The following is a 16,388-nucleotide window of genomic DNA, read 5'->3' on the forward strand; positions in this document are numbered from 1 at the left end:
CACATTAGTGCAATAATAGGTTTTGTGTCCTTGGAACACGGTTTATTTACGTGTGATGAGTTAGTACGTGACATCCGCAATTATAAAAATAGTGGCGCTAAGCGATATAGCGGTAATCGAGGTCGTGTATTGAGGGCATTAAATGTAGAACTATGACTTCAAACGGAGATAATAGCTGAAATTGTATGAAGTAACTTAATGCCGGCTGTACACACTGAAACAAATCTGAGTCCGATTGAGGGAGCAGTATGTCGCTCTCGACACGAGTGTGGTATAGTCACAGACAATCCAACCTCTAGACATAGCATAGTCGGCCTACTCCCTTTGCCACACATACGGTAGCGTTACTCCATCTTCGAGTCAATCCCGTGCCGTGATTGGTCCGTGTCTTTGAACGGACCAATTACGGCACGGGATTCGCTCACCTCGTCCCCCCGCACCCCCGTATTTTTGGCAGCATCGGTTTCATGAAAGAATTGGCCTAAGCTCAGTCTAGAGGTTGGATTGTCAGTGGGTGTAGTACACACTCGGGTTTTTCCTGGGATTACAGAATTCGTTTTTTTTTTACAGAATTAGTAAGGTCGGGGTACTTCAGCCCCTACAAGGTTACTTTTTCCATCCATGAAAACCTAATTAATTAATTATTTAAACGACACTAGACGCTTACACAAAAACAGATTAATCACATAATTTCGTTTTTCAATCGGCGTATTCAATGAACGATTGGAATCTTCGCTAGGCTTCTTAATTTACGGTATTTGAACCACCAGCACTTATACTTATTTATAGAATATAATGCATGTACCTATATTAACTGCCAAGTTGGCACTAATTAGAACAACAGAGTAAACAGTTTTTTCGAATAACTACGTGTTTCCTTGGCAATTATATTATCTCAACGCCACAAAATACGTGTTATTATGCAGAATTAATACAAGGAATTTTATTTTTACGAGACTAAGGAGGTAATTAGACGGAAAATCTTGAATAACGACAGTATTATAGCATCGTTGTTGTTAATAGGTAATATAATTGTAGGCATCTTAACAAAGACCGTGATGATCTGATGAATATTTTTTGCGTCATTATGGGATAAAAATAATGTTTTAATTTTACGCGAATCCCGTCGTTGTGAATAATAATGAGTAAAAATTTTCTTCTTATGGTCTCCTGCCGGAGGTTGTCTATCATTACGGCTATTTTGACGATGCAGCTCTAAACAGCGACCTGGCCGCGTAGCCAATATGTCAATCGCTTATTAAGCTCCGTAGCGATCGAACCGCAACTGTCAGGCCCCATACGCACTAGCGGCTGGCCGCTTAGGCGGTTCGTTTGAGCGGCCAGCCGCCTGACGCGGTTGATATAGCGGCTGGCCGCTATGGCGGCTAGCCGCGGTGAAACCGCGATGCAACCGCGTTAAGCGGCTGGACCGTCTGTCGCACTAATATGAAAGAGTGAGGGTATACTCTCGAACACGTATTTTGAAATTGTAATCGTCTCGTCACCCAATATGGCATCCTCCCCCCTAAAAATCCTCGTCCAGTTAAGTTAACATTAATTTCCTCCTTACATTAGTTACCTCCCCTTGTGAACGTTTTAGCTAAACACATAAAAAAACAATAACTTGTATTTGTAGTAGTTAGTTTTAATAATATATGTTTGTTTTGTCCTGGTTGTAGGTAGATCAGCATTTGATTCTCAGCTGAGTGAACTGCGTCGTGGATATTCACTGGTCAATTGTCTTTATAAAGCACGTGCCTTCCTAAACCGTTGGCGGAATCATCGACAATACTGATGGAGCCATAATACCCAAAGATTGATTGATAGACACAAAGCGTTTCGTTGTCGAAGCGATAGCGATTGTAACCTTGGCTAGCCCGGCTGGTGCTCATCTTGAATCTTGAACCAACACCTGAGGATTAAAAATCGTGAAAGTTTAAATCAGTGTCTAGCCTCCATCTATGACCGAGCGTGGTATCTTGAAGCCCCTCCCCTACCCCCTCTGGGTCACGTAGTATGGGTACGATCCCTAAGCGGCCGTCGCTTTTGCATACATCTCATGTCATGACCTCATGACACAAGCATTAGAGTAAAAGGCTCTGTTACAAAGCTATTGAACAAAGCCTACCTAGATAACTCAATTCGGCCTCTCATTGTTTTGCCGCGAGTGTGTCGCGTGTGTGAACGCACGCGACACATTGCTCGAGGAATGCGTTTGTATGGGGACAATGTTGCTGGGAAACTCTCACTTTTATTAGCAAAGGTTAGTCACACGATGCGGTGATAGAGGACAGATACAGTAGTTAGTAGGTAACAATAGTACGTGCAGCGCAAGAGGTCAGAGGTCTTACCGCGAACATCAAAATGAGGAATTTCGTGTGTATTACCATTTTTCTCGCTAGAACTGTATTTTTTTTCGTTCGTTCACTACCGCAATTACAATTTTTAGCTGTGTGTGTAATCAAATAATCATTCACCTCAACCACTGACTTAATATAAAAGAAATAGACACACAAAGCAGAACAAAAACGTCAAGAAATGTGGATCCCAATGACGTTTCGCACTATTTGCATTGATGATAAAAACGCTTACGTAAATTTTGAGTCAAGATAAATGTTTCGTACAGAAAAGAGCTTAATGTCGTAAGCATTAAGTGTCAAATTTGCAAACATAAGTACCAACACTGTTAAAAAATTTAGTCCGATGGCACTAAACGTAACGTATTTACTTCAAACAACGTCAAACGAGAATAATGAACGAATGGAGTCACTTTGGTACACTTTAATGTGTATTACTGTACAGGAAAACCAATTGAAGTAATAAATAAAACAAATTTAATTTAATCGCGAGCTCAAATAAAATTAATTCGTGGTTCAAATTCAAACAAATTAAATTTTTAATTCGTAAGTATACGTCTTTAAATACTAATTTCCTTAAAATAAATTCTACTTATTAAATAACTGTGTATTTAACCCGTGAAGCGCCCTAACAAGACACGTGTGCCAGTAACTAGTATAGAGGAGTTCCATACTATGGTAATTTTGGGGCGCTCCACGGGTTAAGATCTACATTTACTCATAGCACGGGTGCACGGGGACATTTAGGTACCGATTGGATTTATTTTATAAAGTCTACCTATACTTTATAAAAAAAATCCTGTGGTTGTCACTGTGTTCAGACAGGTTTAGCATTTACAGTTAGTCGATATAAGCCCTTATTGGTGGTGTATATGTCGGAAACAGGGAAATGGGCCGAACACACAAGTGCCGTTTTGCCTTGTTTAAAACTTCATCACCCCTATCTCTTGCTATAATTAAATAGCAGTCCACTTTGCACGTCGCATAGGTTTTCTTGAAAATCTTGAATTTAAACATAATATTATTCCTTATGAATTCCATATAAAAATATAAAAAAATATTGACCTCACATCGACTCATTAGATTTTTGTTCCTTGACATCCCTTCTTTGGTACTAACAAATTAATTTATTAAAAACCATAAAATTACCACCTGATTACATAAATTATGTAATGCTATCCAAAGAACTAACCGAAAGAAATACATTCCATCCTTTTTCCTTGTTTTATCATTGTTATTTTTACATATTTTAACGGCACATTTCGTAATTGTTGACAACTTCACATTTGAGCGTTTCAAACAAGACTAAACGAAAAAGTAATGCATGATCTGTTTTGACATTACTTTTGTGGGGCCATTTTTGGCGGCTGATTGGGTATCCAGTTCTTTATACTATATCAATGACCTCAACTCACCTATACCTTACTACTTAAGTCGGTTACCCGAGGTCTCAGGTAGTCAGGTTCAATTTTAGGGTATTTGACTGTATATAAAATAAATTATTTAACACCACACGCATGAAAGCATCAGATAATTACTAGAAAAACATAGGTATAGCATAGCAGTTATTTTTAAACACAAGTTCTATTTAATAAATCGGATAGAAATATAAAAAGTAGGTGAGTTGACTGTGACGTCACTGTGTAATGTTTCATATAAATTTTTAAATAAAATCCTGCTTTGTCCGTTCCAATGTCATTTGCCGTGCAACAATTACCATCAACAATTAACTCCAAGTATTTCCAGAACGCCACGCGTCACAATTATATAGTTTAATCATTTATTTGTCTAGGCAGTCCTTCAAGAAAAGATACATTTAATGATCAGTTGCCTGTCTAATGGTCGTGTAATGACAGGGAGACCATCCGTCTGTAAGTCTTTTGTCATTTCCTGTCAACACTGTCGCGATGTCGCATCGCGTGATAAAGCACCTCAATTACTGACTTGTATCTTGCACGAATCACTCAAACTGCAGTTTATTATCCTCGGGCATAGAGAAAAAAAAAACATAGATTGCTCACTCCATACATCAGTTTTGGTACCAAAAAGACTATTATTTTCAGTGTATTATGCTCAACAACATAAGACTATCCGGTCGGTGCTACATCTATTGTCAAGTAGCTGTACTGATAATTCCGCTACTCGATGCTAGATGTCGACACTGAAAATAATAGTATTTTTGGTACCAAAATTGATGTAAGGAGTGCTCACTCTTGTCTTACTACATATATTTCTCTATGCCTCGGGTTGGTGGTGAAGACTTGTGTTTCACTCGATAGCAAAGTTTGTTAAACCGTTGTCGTGTCTGCTAGCCTTCAAATATTAGCTACGCTCAAGATTCCACTTTTCGATGTACTCGCTACGCTCGCAGTTGAGTTTTAGAATCTTTCGCTTGCTCTGGTGACAATATTAACGGAATTCAATAAAAAGACGGTGTATTTTTTTGTTATTTTTTCCTGTGCAGATTTTTAAGACTGTAAAGAGACGATGAGTTTTGTATCGTGTATATTATTTTGGTCCATTAAAGGGTTAAAAACAACATTTTTGCCTCGCTGCAATGCAAAAAAAACTATACTCATTCTTTTCTTTTAGGTGCTAGTACTAGTGTAAGACAAAGATAGTATGATTCTCTCTGTCTATGTTTGAAAGGAAACAGTCCTTTGAAACACTATAACTATAATTTGTCGAGCAATCTTGTCAGTAGAAAAAGGCGGTAAATTTGAAAAATCGCGGTTTAGCAACACTACGTTTGAATTGTTCGAAAATCGCGTGTCGTTTATATCTTATCTGTGGAACTGTTTTGTTTACATTTCATCGTTGTTCGATGTTCTTTGCTGCTTTTTGTTCGTTTCCTAGGGGTACGAATCGGAGACAGAGAGAATCATACTATATATGTCTTACACTAGTACTAGCACCCAAAAGAAAAGGATGAGTATAGTTTTCGGTTTTCCTGGTTCTTACTGACTGACAAATTGGTTTGACCAACTATAGTTTGCTTTACATCGCTACTGACATATCCAGCTTGACAGACTATATTCACCTAATCGGTCAACTCATGGTCAACTCAACTTTATATGTTTCTCGTATCCCTCATGTTATGTTTGTCATTGTAGAACCCCATTGGCATCAAGGTGAAACATAATCGTGTGTTTCCAAACAATGCTTATCAAATTCGGAAGCGGATGTGATTTGCCATATTTGAAACGTAATTGTAACGTATCGCGACACATTCGTGTTCAGGGGTCATTCTCTGAAAATATGTCAGCGGTTGCGTCTAATTGCCACGACTTTTCATACATTTTGATTTAGACCGCAGACATATTTTTTGAGAATGATCCTTCAATTCAAACCGGGCATGGTAACGGCAACAATTATGAGAAATTTTAGAAAAATTTGATATTTCACTGATGATCAGATTACCATTTCTATAAAATCGTACCTAACTTTTATTTCACTTTCAACCTAAACAATACCAAATGTATTGTTTTCCCACAACTCGGCGAACGCGTCAAATTTCATTGACGCTTATCCATTCACTATGATTACAAACTCACAAGTTCCGTTTGATGGTATCCACTTTGTATGAGGTTATAGGAGGTTCCGTGTTTTTATAACTGCAATCTTAACTTAGGCTTGTCGCGTCTCATGTACAATGGACACATCAATCTCAGAAGTTCAATGAAACTTTATATTGTTTGTAACAATTAATAGAAGCTATTGTAATAATTTTGGCGAATTTTGTGTATCTTACAGACTGTTATAATTTAATTCTCGAACTCATTAAGTACAGTCAGCAGAAATGAACATGAAAAAATATTTATTGATTTTGTACCTACGATTAAGTATTGCTACAATATAGGTTGGGATCTTCTTTTAAGCAACAGATATGCTTGTGACAGAAAACCCCGCTCTTCCACAGTTTTGTGACAGAAAAACTGTTAATTTTGCTCGGGACAAAAGAAACAGTAGGTAGGTATAAGGATTCCCTAGTTCCCTACAAGTGTTTTTTGCCCCAATGTTTATTTTACTCCTACTAAACTTAATATGTTAATAGTTATTTTAAACTATAGACATATGATAGTAGTTAATTATAAGGATAGTTAATTATAAGCCGTGGGGTGGCCGGCTTTAGAATAGCGCCAACCCTCACATAGGATAAGGGTGTCGTACGAGGCGGCTAAGTCCACAAACGAAGCAAGAAGGTATTTCGTTACAGGGGAGATGGTCGTCCTCTTAGCATTGGTTTGTAATCCATCTAGGAGAAGAATACTCCAAAATAAAACCCCGAATGGAGTTTCCGTAAGGCGCGAGTAGGGTCCAACCTGAAATAAGCGGCAGATTCCTGCAGTCGACCTGTCTCCACACGTATTGGCTCGCCTTTCCTGTGGGATAAGACAGTGAAGCCGAGAGGGTAATGCAGGTGCTGGGCATCCCTGCGTTTCCTTAATTTCGTCCCAGGCGGTGTAATAGGATATTTCTCCGGTTTTACGCCATAAATCGTCTGCATAAGACGCTAAGGCCAATGATGATAAGGATAGTAGTTAACTTATAATTTTGTTGTTGCAGTGATGTCGGTCGCCGACACAACATGGCGGCCCCGCAGCTGCGCCTGCTGCTGTGGAAGGACTACCTCGTGCGCAAGCGCAAACTGGTGAGTAGACTGTTATTGCTGTGCAGTGATGTCGGTACCGCATGGCGGCCCGGCAACTGCTGTGGAAGGACTACCTCGTGCGCAAGCGCAAACTGGTCAGCTTCATATTTCACAGATACATTACCTCCAAAGACCCGGCCTAGGCGAGGTGACGGTCGCTTGCGCTTCGCCATCGAATCGCATTGTGTCTCTCTATCACTCTTCCATATTAGTGCGACAGTGACAGTTTCGTTTCGATCGCACCGGAGCGTAAGCGATTGACACGTTGGCTATACGCGGCCTGGTGTAACCTCAACAGACTTGGCATGGTCGCTGTGCTTACTATAAACAACGCTGTGGATGGGTGAATCCCCGACTTGCACTTGTGGTGTTTCGCTATTTCGTTAACTAATTACCTGTTACAGTTAATGGTCCGTGATAGAGTTTGTGCGGAAAGAGAAGAGTCGTAAAATGTATTGGATCCCACATACATTTCACGACTCTTCTCTTTTCGCACAAACTAGGTAGCTTATGATATAATCATGAGCATGACCGCCGAAAAAGAAGATTATCTACGTTCGAAACAATTTATAATATGTATTTGTAGGCTACAGTTAGACCAAGTTAACTCTATAATTCGGTGCAGAGTAAACTTAGACAGACTATAGTAGTGGAAGTGATTGTTTGCACTAACCCTTAACGGTCCAGATTATAAGAAATCCTCAATTCAAGTCTGATTGCCATCTTATAAGTAGTCCAAAAAATTCTGCTTAAGGAAAAAAAACAACGGGGTGCACTCAGGGAGTGCCGGCAGAAGTGAAAACTCAATGACTAGTGCAAAATGCACTATGTATAATTGAGGTTAACGCCATCTAGCGTTAGCGTTAATTACTTGAAACCCCTAAGCACATCACTGTTAGTACTCGAGTTATATTAATACCAGTTAGAGCTAAACTCACTAGATGGCATTTAAATCAATAAAGAAAAATTCAATGACATTACATGTAACAGTTTTTCATGTGATGTCATTGAGTTTTTCTTTATTGATTTAAATGCCATCTAAATCTTACGGTCACGTGATCGTCTTAAGCTGTCTCGAGTTTAACATTTTTTCCCCACCTCAAAAAGTTCACAGCGCCGCTAAAGAAGTTTTCACTTCAAAATACATCAATTTCACGTTGTAGGGGTCACGTTTTTTTCCTTAGAGTTCTAGTTTATTGTACCTCCTATAAAGGCTCAAAAGAAAATGAACTAAACTCTTGTTTTTATTGATTGAACTATCAACAGCAACACATACAGACTTGATACAGACCATGCCAATGTGAAAAATATATAGGTACACGTGTATGTTACGCTTTTTCAGTAAACGAATAAGTACCTTATCTAATATACTCAGGGTCAGGAACTTGACAGTTCACTGTCATGCTCACAGACAAACAATTGCTTTGTCTGTTTTGTTTGTTTGTTTGAAACCGTCATGTTACAGTTGTATAATAGCATGACTACGTTGAAAGTTACTCACATAACGCGACATATGGTCACTGTGGCTAATTCAGTCCGCATGAACGACAGTTAATGAGCGACAAAATAATTAAAATAAACTAAATTTGTCAGTAAATAAGAACAAAAAAAACTCCTCCTTTTCTTTTGGGTGCTAGTATACCAGTGTAAGACAAAGATAGTATGATTTTCTCTGTCTATGTTTGAAATGAGACAGTCTTTTGACCAACTATAATTGATATTATTGTAATAACACGTGATGTAAACGCCTGTATACCATATCGATTAAAGACCTGCAAATCAGTGCATGGAAACAAATCCATTGATTTCACCTCATAAAGTGAAAAACAATTGAATACCATTCACTATGCAATGCAATTTGGATCTAATTCCAAACTAATTGGATCCAAATACTTGTACTTTAAAGACCCGTCGCAAAGACTGATCGACCTCACTGATGGTGACCGAAAAGCTGGCAGCTTTCTCGCGCAAGCTTCAAGTTTTTGAGCAACGTACGTACGTGTGCACCCATATTTTTGTACTTGATTGTACGAGGTAGTATACTTATTTATTTTTTGTATAAATTATTTATAACCTCAGTCGTAAAGGTCTGAACGTCTGTATAAGGAAAATGCATCTCGTATTCGCAGAATTGTATATATTCTGATGCAGTGTCTTATCGTTAGTGATTAATCTATGACGTATTAATAAGTATTGCAATAGGAAAGTATTGCTCGTAAGTTTGTTCTAGGTTTCCGTAGATACATTGTGAATGAAATTCATTCATGTGGCCATGCACTTTTGCAGTTGAGAGTGATCAGGCTTATAATCTATGGTAAAAATATGGGCGGACTGTCCACAAAAAAAAAGAGCGAAAATTCGCATACACTCGACGAACAAGTTAAGTAACCTTCATATATTATAAAGTTGTGGGTTGTGGGTACCTGTTTATACCTACATGTGAGTCCCGGACGCAATTCGAAAGACAATAAATACCTACCTTACTTACTTATAAATAAACACCTAAACATTGTTAAACATGAAATGAAATGAAATGTAGGTACCTAAGGTATGTACACTCAAACAAAAAAATTAGGAAAAAGTCGTTCACATACGAATGTTTTATAACTTTTTAGGAGGATGATTCCGAAACAAAATAAGCTTGTTGAGTCTTGGGCTACTTAATTATTGTTGTTTTTTTTTTCTAAAGGTTATTTTCCTAAGATAAAAGAATAATAAGATTTTTGTTTCAGATCACACTAGGCGGAGTGATATGGGCGACTACAGTTGTACTCAGCCTCTACATAGTCAGAACTAACGTCGACAACATCGATTACAAAACATGTGAGTAGGTTCTCATGTTCCATTCTTGTATGAATAAGTGTAAGGCCTGAGTGGACGCTCGAGTTGAGCGTGCAGCGGGGCGGCGCGCGCGGCGTGCATGTTAAACAAATTCAAGCGAATAGAAGCGGCCTTAGTGCACGCTGCTCAAATCACTTGTGAGCCCGACGCCACGCTGCACGTCCCGCCGAACGCTCCGCTTCGAGCGTCCACTCAGGCCTTACACTAAGAATGGAACATGAGAGACCCCACACTAGCGTCTCCCGACTACTCCCGAGCGTCGGCGCGACGTCTAGTCAACTCTATGGCTGCTGCTCGACGCAACTGCGCAGTGACTACATTTCCCATAGCGCTGATTAGACGCCGACGCTCAAAAGACGCTATAGCTGGAGAGCTGGCCTAAAAACTGGTATCTTTAAATATATTATATAAGGGTTGATTTAGCCCCGCTACCCTGTAGCCAGACCTTCAGACCTGCAGTCTCAGCAGGTCTCAAATTTCATTAAAATATGTAGCTAGGCAGGTACTTTACACTAGAGTTTAGAGGATGAAATACAACTCTGTTCACTTTCAGGTACAAAATACACACATATACAGTTTAGGTATTAGGTATCACTACATAGTATAAAACAAAGTCGCTTCCAGCTGTCTGTCTGTCCTTATGTATGCTTAATTAGATCTTTAAAACTAAAACTACGCAACGGATTTTGATGCGGTTTTTTAAATAGGAAGGTTTATGTATAATTTGATAACCCGTGCGAAGCCGGGATGTCTTCTTCTTCTACCTAGTGTTATCCCGACCTTTGCCAGGGTCCGCTTTCCTACTTGCTTTCCTCCACTTTGCGCGATCCGGGCGTCGTCTCGTGTGAGCCCGTTCACGCTCATATCTGCTTTGAGCCATCGCTTTTTTGGTCTGCCTTTGGGTCGGGGGCCGTCAAGGGCTAGAATAGTCTGGCTAGCCAAGAATTGTTGACAGATATTTCGTTGTTGTATCACCAATTGTCTATAGATGATTAAAAAAAAACTGGAAGTCAGTTGTCAATTTATGTCATTCATTCAAATTGCGGTTTATAAGGGGTTTATTTTAAATAATATTAATAATGTCTATACTGAGTGAGGTCCGCAAACTATTATTTAAGCTCGTAAATAATTACGACAATGTGCGAAGTCGACGCGTAGCGTTGTATAACGAAAAACTGCAATGATTACAAGTCCTAAGCAAATGTAAACAATTGTTTACATTTGCTTAGGACTTGTAATCATTGCATTGCAGGCATTTGCCGGTTTTTTTTTTAATCAGGAGGTTGGTGCTCTATAAATATTTTGATACTTAATCATATTAGGCATAGTATACTTATGTAATTTTTTTGGTGATGGATTAATATTACGGTATTATCGAGCTAGGTCTTATTTACACTACATTTCATTTTTCGGCTTGTTACAATAGTAATAGTATATGGTGAGAAAGTGTTAACATATGTGTTTATCGTTGACTGTACTTTAAATATAGTGGTAGAAATTATGTGAGCTATGACTTTGAGTGCACGTCAACGTATATTTAACTTATATCCTTAGGTACCTTACGTATGCACAGAAAATCAAAAATATTTTCTAGTATCAAAACTATAATTCCTACTACACAAAGTGTGACCAGCTCAAGATTTTTTGAATTTCCCGCCAAACATTTGTGTAATACTTCAGTAACCAGACTCTAGTTACCGGGATGTCTCTAGACAAAATTAGTAACACGTCCTTCCGTCTTCTTCTAGGTCAATCTAAATATTCCACAATATATAGCTGTCCACTCCACCAAGAGACCTTGACCTCTATATTATGTCATACTTATTTTAAGAATTATTTGTGTCTTTGACCGGTTTTAAGGGCGTCACACACGCGGTGATGCTATAATAATTAATAATTAATAATTTTTAATTTGATTTTATTGTAATTTTATGGAAGCGATTTCCGGAATAAAACAATTTCATTTCATAATAATTTACGTTAAAAGATAAAATATCGCTCACTATATATACAGTTAATACGAGTATGAACTACCAGTTATCACAAACGGCTAAGATGCTATATATTTTCAAAATTACACTATTTTAAGCTATCGAGCGATATGGACATTTTATGTTAAGATACCTAGCGATGTACAGATATATTATATCTTAAGAAAAAATATCTTGAGATGCTATCTTAACATTCAAAATATAAGTAGGTACTTAGGTCTTTAAATTCTCGTGCCTGTCTTTACAAGACAACTTCCTCCCAAAATCCAGGCATCTTAAGATAAAATATTAAAGTACCTATCTTCGCCGTGTGTGACGCCCTTTACTACTATATATCATATACTTAATGCCGGGAGTTGTGAGTTAGTTTAAGCAAAATAAGAATACTTACTTACCTACCTGCCAAGTGTCTTTAAAACTTTTGGTTGACTTTATACCTCTCGCGGCGAATGATGGTCCCTCTGACAGATTTTGGAAGTTTAGCACATATTTATGCCGGGACAACGCGAGGAAGAAGATCTGTCTAAATTGAAGAATAAAGACTTCCACCTTCACTTTCAAATATTATGGGACAATCGTTATGATATCACTATCACTACATAAAACAAAGTCGCTTCCGCTGTCTGTCCCTATGTATGTTTAGATCTTTAAAACTACGCAATGGATTTTGATGCAGTTTTTTTTTAATAGATAGAGTGATTCAAGGGGAAGGTTTATTTAAGGGGGGGGGGGGGAGGGGTTAATTTGTTAACCCGTGCGAAGCCGCTAGTTGTGAATATCGTGATGTTGTGGCAGGTCAGTACGCGGCGCGTGCCCTGCCCAGCGCTGGGGTGCTAACGTTCCTGCAGTCCTTCATCTGCAGCGTGAACAACGAGTGTCTCCCCATGGAGCAGTATGATCAAATACCCACCTATGAGAACTCCACGTGAGTATGGACAACTTTACAACATTTTAATTTCTGGTAGAATATACCTATACTTAGCGCCACTTGCACCATCCCCCTAACCAGGGCTTAACCGGCAAAACCTGGAGTTACCATGGTTACCAGTACACAGGGACACAGGGTTAACGGTTTAACGGGTTAACCCCGGGTTAGTGGGATGGTACAAGCCGTGCAAGTGGCCCTTAAAATTCTTTAGTTTCTGGTAGAATTGGTAATATACACTCTTAAATTCTTCAGGTTTCCCTCGATGCATGCCACATTTTTCTTTCGATTTACAGAACAAGATACGAGTATTTTTCAAAGTACCTTGTCACGATTTGTTTGCCATAGCCGAGTGTCCACTTAGTTTGCGAAAAGATGTGTTTCAACACGAGTCGCCAAATATTGTCTATGCAAATCACGAATCACGATGTCATATTCCAGTGTTTTCCTAAGCAAATAGCACTTGAGCATGCATATTTGTACCTATGCAAGCGCATGACGGTCATATTTAGAGTCCGCAAATTTAGCAATCTCGTCGCGCTGTCAACTGAATAGGGTAAGTTGAGGAGCCAATAAACACCCTAATTTAAATAAAAACAATACCTAATTATGTCTTAAGGTGACGTTCAGATATTAACTGCAGCTGTATTAGTGTTGCAGCGTCGTAGTTGCCGCCGCTGTATCTTTTGTATCGCTACTGCATCGCTGTCGCCCGTTGCAAACGCTACTAAGAGGTCACATGCCGAGTTTTCACTTTTTCAGTCGCCGTGTGCGACCTCCCTATACGGCTACCATCAGTTTGGCACTGACATAAACGCCGTCGAAAACGTAATTTACTTTCTGTACTTACATCTCGCTCGTACTCGCATATTAGTGCAAACGAGATTTATAGAAAGTAAATTACGTTCTCGATAGCGTAAATGTCAGTTTTGACACTGTCAGTGACTAATGGTACGGGCTCTAATCTAATTTTGAGAGTTGACATTTTCTATACGTCGCGTGACTAAATGTCTGAGGCCTCATTCTTATGAGCGCTTTTTCAACGCGTGTATTTATTCACACGATGGCGTTAGCGCTTTTATCAAGCGTTATTGGATTTTCAACTTTAAGCCTTGGTCTTTAACGCACGTTGAAAAAGCGCTCGTGCGAATGGGGCCTAATATTAAATACTTTGTTACAGACTCACCAAGCTCCAGCGTCAGTTCACTCCGCTCCTGTACAACGATTCGGTGCTTAATGTGGCCGCCACTGTCCCAGACGCGTTGAAACTACTGGCCACCCTAGCGGACATCGTGGATGAACCCACTTTCGTCTCTATTACTAGTACGTTTAGGTTTACTTTCCTTTTGAACCTTCTACCAACTGTAGAACGATTTGTTAAATGCGGCCGCCATGCACTGTCCCAAATGCGTTGAAACTGCTCGCCACCCTAGCGGACATCGTGGATGAACCCACCTTCGTCTCTATTACTATAGTACGTGTTCAGACTCCTGAAGCTAGTCTACGATTGCTGTGAAACGAGGATTGTTTGCCTTTCAACATTCGACAGGCGCTTACAGCACCTATATCAATAATTTTGTATACCTACCCGTCCCTTGCACTTTTTTTCACATAGAACATGTAAGACGTTCATCGTCAATTAAATAGTTTTTAAATATAATTTTGGGTTTTAATGAGTAAATTAAGGCTCCGTAATGTACACTACGATACATTAATTGTTGGCCCATGGGGGAACCTACGAAAATCAAGAAAAATCAAGAAAGAAAGTGCGATACTACAAAGGCGCGTATGCAGCAAGGGCGCGTATGCAGTAACATATAGAAATTCTAGAAGATTCCTATCCCTGGGAGAAGACAGAAGAGTAAATCTTGGCTGGATTGTGGAGTGCAGTGCAGTGCAACGTCGAAAGTTCACCCTGCGCGTCGAAGCAGTTGCCATAGCTAAGTGCCCTTCCTTTGTCCTTCCAAAGTCCAAATCTTTTATCTAATAGTCAAAATTGTAAACAATTTTCTTTTAGATACTCTTAAAGAGGTATATTATACTTCCACCTACGCAAATACAGAAAAGTATAGTCAAAATAATCACTTTATATCTAGTTACATTCTTTGGTAATATCGTACTTTCAACCTAATATTTCAATTACATTATCTAAATCATATGGTGGCCCATGCTTAATTAGTTGTATTCTATACATTATTTGCATATTTCATTAAAAATAAGCTACATTCGAGACAAATTAACGTAAATAATTGCTAAAACATTACGTAACCTACCTAACCTAAAACAATTTTACCGTTACAAATTGGTTTTATCTTTTAAATTAGCCCTCATTTTACCTCATTCAACAATAATTTCATTGTATTTAAAGTGTTTCGCCGACTATTCCAGGATCGTCACGGCGCGGCTCAGCGTAGCAAGTCCCGTTATAATATCAAGTAGCTACCAGTCAGCTGAGCTCGCGCAGCCGGACTCCCAGCGGCAAGTACACCGTAGTGAGGAGCGTGAGATAAACCTTTTGTTATCTTTATTATAGTTAACAGTTTTTGTTTACCTAAAACTAAATAGGTAATAACAATGTCGAGCGAGGATGAGAAACAAAAGGCTTTGGCCGCAAAACGCTTCAAAGAATTAACTGTTTCGCGAAGTTCAATTAAAGGACAAATTACTAAATTTAAAATTTATATAAATACGTTGAATACAAAGGAGGAAATTTCTAATATTGAATTAGCTGAGCTAAGCCTTAAGCTTAGCAAGCTTGAGGGTTTGTCATCCAAGTTCGACACATTGCAAAATGAGATTGAGGTCCTGAATGCTGACCAATTATCGACTGAGCTTGATGAACGGGAGATGATTGAGCAAAATATTATTACAAACATTGCAAAAGCCAAAACATTAATTGAAAAATACAGTACGCTCGAAATGGAACGACGCAATTCAGTCGCCGTTCCTGTGCCCGCTCAATGTACTCACGATCATCAGGATCAAGGTTTTAAATTGCCACAAATACAAATTTCAAAATTCGATGGTGCGTATTTCCGCTGGCTTGAGTTTCGTGATACATTCGAAAATCTTATTCACAAAAATGAACGTATAAAGCCTATACATAAATTTCACTACCTCATATCCTACTTAGAGGGCGATGCGGCTAGAATTATTTCTAACTTAGAGGTGTCGTCTGCCAATTACGAAGAAGCCTGGAAGTTGCTGGGCGACCGCTACAATAATAAAAGGTTGCTTGTTAACCACCACCTAAGTTCACTGTTTAATATACAAGCGCCCGCCCGCGAGTCCGAAAAGGCACTTCGTTTCTTGGTCGATCATGTCACTAAAAATTTGAGAGCTTTGTCGAGTTTAGGCCAGCCGGCCGACAAGTGGGATATGCTTGTTATATTCATGTTGACGTCTAAATTAGACAGCCAAACTTTAATGAAGTGGGAAGAGTACCGTAACACGCTCGATGACGTCCCTACTTTGGATCAATTTCATAAATTTTTAATTAATCGTGCGGACGTCCTTGAGGCACTAAATCGCAATAAACATGAGACCGGTAATTCTAAATTTTTACCTTCTACGTCACGACCAAGCCCGCCAGCACCTAATCACCAAAATAATAGCTACAATAA

At 39.0% G+C, this 16,388-nt stretch overlaps 1 protein-coding gene across 1 annotated transcript in view; it reads left to right on the forward strand.

Annotated features, from left to right (window-relative positions):
• LOC134654508 (uncharacterized) overlaps positions 1-16,388 on the forward strand; it is a 121,963-nt gene that overhangs the window by 35,336 nt on the left and 70,239 nt on the right. The window contains exons 2-5 of the mRNA XM_063509953.1: positions 6,924-7,008; positions 9,741-9,831; positions 12,636-12,765; positions 13,946-14,088. Of these exons, the coding sequence (XP_063366023.1) occupies positions 6,946-7,008; positions 9,741-9,831; positions 12,636-12,765; positions 13,946-14,088 (427 nt within the window). The 5' untranslated portion in view covers positions 6,924-6,945. The remainder of the gene's footprint in view (positions 1-6,923; positions 7,009-9,740; positions 9,832-12,635; positions 12,766-13,945; positions 14,089-16,388) is intronic.

Source organism: Cydia amplana, chromosome 15 (assembly GCF_948474715.1).
Source record: "Cydia amplana chromosome 15, ilCydAmpl1.1, whole genome shotgun sequence".
In the NCBI taxonomy this organism is placed as follows: Eukaryota; Metazoa; Arthropoda; class Insecta; order Lepidoptera; family Tortricidae; genus Cydia; species Cydia amplana.